Source organism: Pinus tabuliformis, chromosome 4_1, assembly GCF_031772625.1.
Source record: "Pinus tabuliformis cultivar Carrire ecotype Pingquan chromosome 4_1, CPIR1, whole genome shotgun sequence".
Taxonomy (NCBI): Eukaryota; Viridiplantae; Streptophyta; class Pinopsida; order Pinales; family Pinaceae; genus Pinus; species Pinus tabuliformis.
In genome coordinates, this window is record NC_142303.1 from 845,102,757 (window position 1) to 845,110,607 (window position 7,851).

Below are 7,851 nucleotides of genomic sequence, written 5' to 3' on the forward strand. Positions count from 1 at the left end.
CACCGGATTCCCGACAGCCAGTGAACGAAGATGAAACTATGCCAGATTTCGACAACAAAGCATAAGGTGAGCCTTCGAAGGCTAAATTATTGTTTCTGCTGCTGCTCAATGGTCAAGTTTTGGAGTTTTGGAGGGGTCTCTTCTCTTTCCGAGATGCCCAGGTTTTGTTTTTGGGGTAGAGGAATGCCCAGAATTCGCAGTGTTTCCAGATCTCTGGAATCACTTGTCTTCCTACCCTCAACTGCCGCGATGATATCAGCAGCAAAGGTTCTTTGGTTCTACAATTCTGCTGCTGTTGTTCTTTTTGGAGGAATCTCTCTTGTAAGTCAGAGGACTACCTGTTTTTGTTTTGCTCATGCTTACTTCTACTGCTTCTATCTTTGTAATTCAGGTAGCCTTGCGTACCTGCTATGCTCTTCAGACAGAGGGTGGCCTTATCCATCCTCAGAGGCTAGTACCTCTTTGTAAATATTTTCTTTCTTTATTAATTCAATAGCTTAGTCTTTACATAGAAAAAAAAACATTAAGATTAGGAAGGTTTCTATAATAAAAACAATTACTCATTCTATGCGGAGCCAATGAGAAAATCCTAAAGGTAAAGAGATGCTGGAGTTTAAAGCGGCTTCAATATCCAGTTACGGATAAGAAAGACTCAGCCGTTATATTAGACAAATAACGGCTATTTGAAGCGAGGAAAATCCGATGGGAAGATGCTGAAAATGATGTCACATACTCATTTCTACATTTTTATATTTATTAAATAAATGGATAGATTATTTGAACGAATAAAATAAAAATATTAAATAAATAGATTCATTATAATAATTTAAATAGTTAAAATAGTTAAGAGTAAAAAAATTAAATGGTTAGAATTTATTTATCTTAAATTTAAAATAATTAATATTTTTTTTTATAAGGTTGGCAAGACTATATCTTTATCACGTCCAATGTATCACCCCGATCTGAAAGAGAATTGAACTGGTGACTTCACATCAAGGAGTGCATTAACAAAGAACCCAATTACCCATGAAAGAGTGAATTAACAAATCACCCAATTACCGTCTATACAAGACTCTGTGAACAAACCCCGTGGATAATTAATAAAAAATTTAAATCCTAATAAAAATAAAATTTTAAATTTTATTTTTTCATGGGTGTTTTGTTAAGCCATTATGTGGTAGAAAGGTTACTAGTTTGAAAATCCCTAGGCAAAAGCTCAACCATGCTAATGGTTGGTGTGGTTAAGGCTTGTTGGGATCCTCAAGTGATTTTGACTACTTAGATACACATTAGCGTATCTATTATACTTTAGTTTTTTCTGATCAAATCTGATAAGTTGTGGAGGTTTTTTCTGCTCAAATACTACAAGGTTTGTTGGAATCACAAGTTTAAGTTGTGAAATCTCCACAATCCAAGTGCCCGGGCTTTTTTTAGAGTGTCGAATCCATATATAGTCAAAAAATAATTTTAAACAACAAAAATTAAAATTTCACCTAAAAAAATCTTCCAAACAAAAACTCTGAAACATATAATGTTTAGACAACAACCTCTCTCGTCCTTCCTCTCTCTCCCTTTCTCTCCTACCTCCCTCTCTCTTCCCCCATCTCTCTCTCTCTTTCCCCCTCTCTCCAATCCTCTCTCTTCCCCCATCACTCTCCTCCTCTCTCTCATCCTTCTTCTCTCTCCCTTGCTCTCCTACCTCCCTCTCTCTTCCCCCATCACACACTCTCTCTCTCTTTGCCCTCCAATCCCCTCTCTCTCTCTCCAACTATGTTACTATATCCCTCCCTCTCTCGTTCTCTCTCCTTCTCTCCATCTCTCTTTCTTTGTCTCTTTATCTCACCCCTAAACATACACACGCTCTCTCCATATCTCCCTTGTCACTCCCTCTTTCTCTCTCCACTTTTCACTCTCTATGTTTTTCTTCTTTCCTCCCTCTCTCCCCTTCCAACTCCATCTCTCTATCCCTCCCTCTCTTCTCCTCTCTCATCCTTCCTCTCTCCCTTTCTCTCCTACCTCCCTCTCTTCCCCCATCTTTCTTTCTCTATCTCTCCGCCCTCCAATCCTCTCACTATCTCCCTCCCTCTCTGCTTCTCTCTCTCACCCCTCCATCTTTATCTCTCCCTCTCTTACCCTTCTCTACCTCTCTCACTCCTATTCTCGACTCTCTCTTCATTCCTCCTCTCTCCCATCTCCTTTAGTTTATCTCCATGTCTACCTTGTCACTCTCCCTATCTCTCCGCCTCTATCACTCTATGTCTTTGTTCTTCCCTCCCATATATATCTAGAGTTAATATATATCATGATATTTTAATATATATTATAATATACAAAAAATATTGTTTTATTTAAAGTTATTAAATTCAATAATATTAATTTATAATATATTAATATGAATATTAGATTTACTAATAATATTAATATTAGGGTTATTTTTTTTGCATGATATTAATAATAATTTGGCCCATGGTATTTTGGCTATAGACTTCACTTAATTAAAACCTTTTTTTGAGTGTTCGTAAATATAAAAAGAAATTTTATTTATTTACCAAACCATTGGTTTATTTATGTTTTTATTTATTTGTCATACCTCTTTTTTTATTTACCATGGGATTTGGCCCATGGTATTAAAATGGTATTTGATCTATAAGCTTCACCAAAATAAAACCTTTTTTTGAGTTTTCTTAAATATAAATAGGTTTATAGTATAAATATATTTAAAAAAAAATATTTATTTATATTTATATTTATGTATCATACCTCTTTTTGAGTGTTAGTAAAACTCTTTATATTTTAAATTTATATTCTCTTTATACATAATAATAATTAGACTCATTTTTAAACAAGGTGAACATTAGATTAAAAATGTTAAATATTAAACATTACATATTAAAGGTTTATTTTACGTTAGATCTATTCCCATTATGTGTTAAATGATTACTTGTTAAATGATTACATTTACATTTACGTGACATCTATCTTTATATTGAGTTGTAAATATCTCTAGATATAATAATATATAGTTATATTTTAATAATTAATCTTAATCCATTAATAAAATTAAAAAATTATATATAATTTAAAATTTGACTTAATATTTTGGATAACAATTTTTTTTTGGCTGAAGACATGACATATTTATACATCTGAACTATACTGATATATAAAATACAACGATATCAGTAAAATACAACGACGTATGTTGTTGTGGTTTCCACGTATTTTCGGGATTTCAAATACTCTCTCGGAGGATACGTAATATTTGTCCGTCGCTGATCTGTGATATGACGTGTTATTAGCACCATCCCGCTGACTCAGCATCTTTTCTCCTTATTCTTTATGCCCAACCCGAGTCGCGACAAAATCCCCTCTCCCCCCATTACAAATTCTGCGATCGCCCAAAGTTTAGTTCAGTCGGCCTTCATGCTCTTGATCAACCCAGCGGCTAAATAAATCTCCAATTTCGCCCACAAGCAGTTGGCGTACCCTACGTTTGTCCACAGTTCGATTATCACAATCCTGTATTCGCCGCTCATCTAATTTGCAACTGCGTTTTGCATACAACAATTATGGGATCCATGGTGTGACGCCCTCGGGCCTCGGGCAGGCGTGCACGACGGAGAGCGCGTCTCGACACGAGCGGGCGGACAATTGGACGACGGTCGGGTGGCGAGTTGGGTGAAGGCGCGCCCACCCACCGGGCAGACGCACACGGGAGTTGGGTGAAGGCGCGCCCACCCACCGGGCAGACGCACTTGTGCCACGTTGTATGGATTATGGGTATGGCCGTATGTTAGCCGGCATACTCGGTTGGAGTTGCCCTCATGCATATGTGTTCTTGTTGCTGTTCGGCTTGTGTTAAATATGAATAAGTTATAATTGTTTATGTGAAGAACAATGTTTAATTATTCATGTTGAAGTTCATTGGTTGATGTTTTATAATCGGGTTGAAGAATAAGTTAATCGGTAAACAAATGGTTGTTTCGGTTGAAAGGCGTAGTCCATGTGCGTGATCGGCATAAGTTGGTCGTGCACGGTGGTGCCGCGCGCGCCCAATTAGCAAAAAAAATATTGGGGGCGTGACACATGGCCTCATGCTTCCGGCGGACGGACGCGGTGAGTCCCGAGGCTATCAGGGTCCTCCACCTCCACGGCCAGTTGGACGAGTTTCCGGCGCCGGTTAGCGTCAAGCGAGTGCTGCAAAACTACCCCTGCCAATTCATGTGCTCTTCGCGTGATCTCTTCGCCGTCAATTGCCGCCTGCTACAGCCCGACGAGGATCTCCAGCTGGGCGAGTTCTACTTTCTCCTGCCACTCTCACTCCTCGACTCCGACCTGTCGACCGAGAATTTAGTGGTCTTGGCGGCGAGGTTGCGCGCCGCCGCCAGAAAGAAGGTGTCCAAGGCGGCGCAGCGGCAGAGAGGCGCAAATTCGACTTGCGACCTCCCCGGAGAGGGGTGTAGTTCGATGGATGAAAAGTTTTTGCGGAGCTGCGATGATCCGGAGTTGAAGATGGCATTTAGGGAGTACTCGATTTCCAAAAGCAGATCATGGAGACCTCGCCAAGATACTATCCAGGAAACCGGCTTCGCTTGTTGAGCCCATCTCTGAGAGTTTCTGCAATTGTAAATTGATTTTTCTGTTCAAGATTTATTTGCTTCGATTGTCGAAAGCAATTTGTATATTGAAACAAGTAACAGTGAATTCGACAGTTATCCAAATTTAGTACTTACTCTATTATGATTTTCCTTGTTCAAGCGGCGATCATTTGTGGGTTTTTAATAACTGTAACACTCATCCATGAGATCGATTTAATTGTTGTGCCTATCGTTCCTTTTTTCTTTGAAAGAGGGGCGGTTACTTTGAAAGCTCTTTGCTCGAAATCAGTGAATATTTCTGGGCTGTTTTAGGAAATCCACTGTGAGATTTATTCTTCCGTTCGCTATTTTTGGTTTAAGAATTTTATTATTAAAAATTTAATAGTTGATTTTAAAAAAGAAATATAAAATAATAAAAATTTACAAGTTTATTTTTATTTGTGCTTTAAAACCAATCGAATATTACAAATGATGAGGAAAATATGAGAATGAGTAAAATAAACTTAGGGAAAAAATATGAGAATGAGTAAAATAAACTTAGGGAAAAAATATGAGAATGAGTAAAATAAACTTAGAACTTAAGTGAACGAAAATTGTTTTTAATAAAAACGATGAATGGAAAAAATGAAACTTTCCTCTGTTGAAACAACTACCTGTCCTTTGCTTTTGGCGATTTAAAAACTTGTAAAATGGAAAAGATGAAAAAAAATACAGACTACCTTCCTCATTATTGTAATTCTATTTTACATATGCTCCAATGTTTGCCGGCTTCTCAAAAAAATTTCCCACTATCAAAAGTTGTTAATTTCCCAGTTTTATAAAAAAAATTCAATATATTTTAATTTATAAATGAAATGATTGTTTTAGCCTTGTTAATTTTAATTAAAATTGGATAACTAATTGTAAAAATTTAGTTTAAATTGTTTAATCTGCATCATTTTGAGTATCTCATAAATTTTTCATGATATTAAATCTATTATACATTCAAAAATATATTTTAAATAATAAAATTTACTAAAATTGTATAGCTAGATTCTAGTGAATTATGGTACAAATAGTTATATATATATATAGAGAGAGAGAGAGAGAATGGGCCTAATGGTTAAGAGCATGGGTTTCCTTCTAAAAAGTCAAAAGTTCAAATCCAAAAAATGTAGAGTATGAATGCATGGTACAGATGGTTATATATATAGATAGAGTGGACCTAATAGTTAAGAGCATGTGTCTCCTCCTAAGAAATCAAAAGTTCAAATCTAAAAAAGTGTAGAATAACAACAACAAATAAATAAATATATATATATATATATAAAGTAATTAATCTATATATATATATATATATAAAGTAATTAATCAAGAATAAAATAATTAATCATCTTATAATAGAATTTTAAACCATATTAATAAAGAAAATGCCCTATAAGGAAGATTTTTCCTTTCCTTTCCAATTCCAACATTGCTTCCTTTAAATTTAAAAATTACTTATTTTTCACCTTACTTCCATGTTCATGTAGAAATCTAGATTAGGGTTTAGATTAATCTAAAACCATTTTTCTATATTTAAGTCACTTTAAAAGTAAAATTTCAAAAACAAAATTATATAATATATTAAATTTCAATTCTGGTGAATTATTAATTTATACTTAAAAACTGAAAATATATATTTTTTCCCTTATCACTCTTATTTAAAAAGGTTTTTTTTTTTTGAATTTTGTAATAAATATTTAATTATTTTTTTACTAAGTTGAAAAAATTTCAATTTTTTTAAAAGCAAAAATAAAATCTTTTAATAATACACATTTCAAAATCTATTTAAAATGAAACCTAAAAACATTGTTATAAAAATTGCTAGTTACCAATAATTACTTGCAAATTCCTTATAATAAATAAGAATATACTAAATCTATATAAAGCTTCCCTTTTATAGTTAACTTTCTTCTCCATCTTCCCAATTGAATTTCATAAATAAATTATGTTTATGATACATTTAAATCTCTGCAAAATTGTAGGTTCTATGGTCCATTTAAAATTAATATAATTTATGAATGATTTCCATTAAATTTATGTTTTTCTTTCAGAAGAAAAAGACAATGGTTTTATGTTAATATGGATTAGGTCTACAGTATGAGTTAAGCTGTTTTTGTTTGGCTATAGGAAACAGGATAATGGCCCAAGACCAAGAGTCATCTGGCAGGAGTGAAAGTCTGCCATGTTACGGACTATCAGAGTTATTCCAGGTGATGGAATTTTCCTTGAGTAATGAGTAGCAGGTTATTCATTTTTCCTTGAATAAAAGTGATGAGTCAGCTTGCGCTAACAAATAACAACCATAAATAGTTATTCTCACTATTGATTTGAAAATTGAATTACAATAAATTTACCTGGCCTCTAAAAAAATAATATAAATAAAAACTAGTACATTTTTCAAAAATTTGTTACGGTAATGGACTGCACCTGCCGTCACCATTTTTAAAATGCTGTCACCCTTTTTATAATGATGCTGATGCACAGTGAGCAATAACATTTACAGCAATCCGTTGTATCGTTGTTGGACGGGTATGAATTGTGAGTACCACCTAAAAGCATTGAAATCTCTGCCAATACTTTTACATATAGTAATGCATCTTGTCAGTTGGAAGGAATGCACAAGATATGCGTGATTTGCTGTTACAGACACGTCGCTTTACAGCACGTGACCAATACTGTGCTTACATGTCCTGCGTCTTATTATTCCGAGTCTACCTTGATGGAGTGTCAGTCATGGTCAGCTTGTTGACCTAAGAGTTGCAGACGAAAGTCCGGAAGCTTGGAGGTGGAACCCTGGACGGTGGACCTAATTGCCATGCGGGGCCAAAGCACCAACCGGTGGAATGTGCATGGAAATTTCATCTTATTAGGAAGGCACAGCCCCTTCAAACGTCACGTGTTCATGGTGTTTATTGCTGTGTCAAGAAATAGCAGGCCCATTACTGCCCTGCGGGCCCATACTACGCATAAACAAATAACATAGCAAATAGTGTTCTGATTGCCGGGATGCGCATTATTGAATTTGAAATCATTTTATAGCACTGTTAGATCCAGTCAGGGGTTAAATTTGACGCCCGAATGCCCGTTTTTAAGTTTTTTACACGTAAAATACGTTCTAATTTCAAATATCCGCGTCAGGGGTAACTTGCTATTAATTTTTAATAACCTCAATATGACGGGCATGTTTGAAAATGAAAAGTTTTAAGTTTTTTTAATAATTGTTTGATAT

The 7,851-nt window shown here is 34.9% G+C and overlaps 1 protein-coding gene across 1 annotated transcript; it reads left to right on the forward strand.

The window, feature by feature from the left end:
* Window positions 1–249: 249 nt before the first annotated feature.
* Window positions 250–4,599, forward strand: LOC149178862 (uncharacterized). The gene is made up of 4 exons (XM_089422261.1): window positions 250–321; window positions 392–464; window positions 3,475–3,578; window positions 4,087–4,599. The coding sequence occupies exons 1-4, from the start codon at window positions 250–252 to the stop codon at window positions 4,597–4,599; spliced, it is 762 nt and encodes a 253-aa protein (XP_089278387.1).
* Window positions 4,600–7,851: the final 3,252 nt, after the last annotated feature.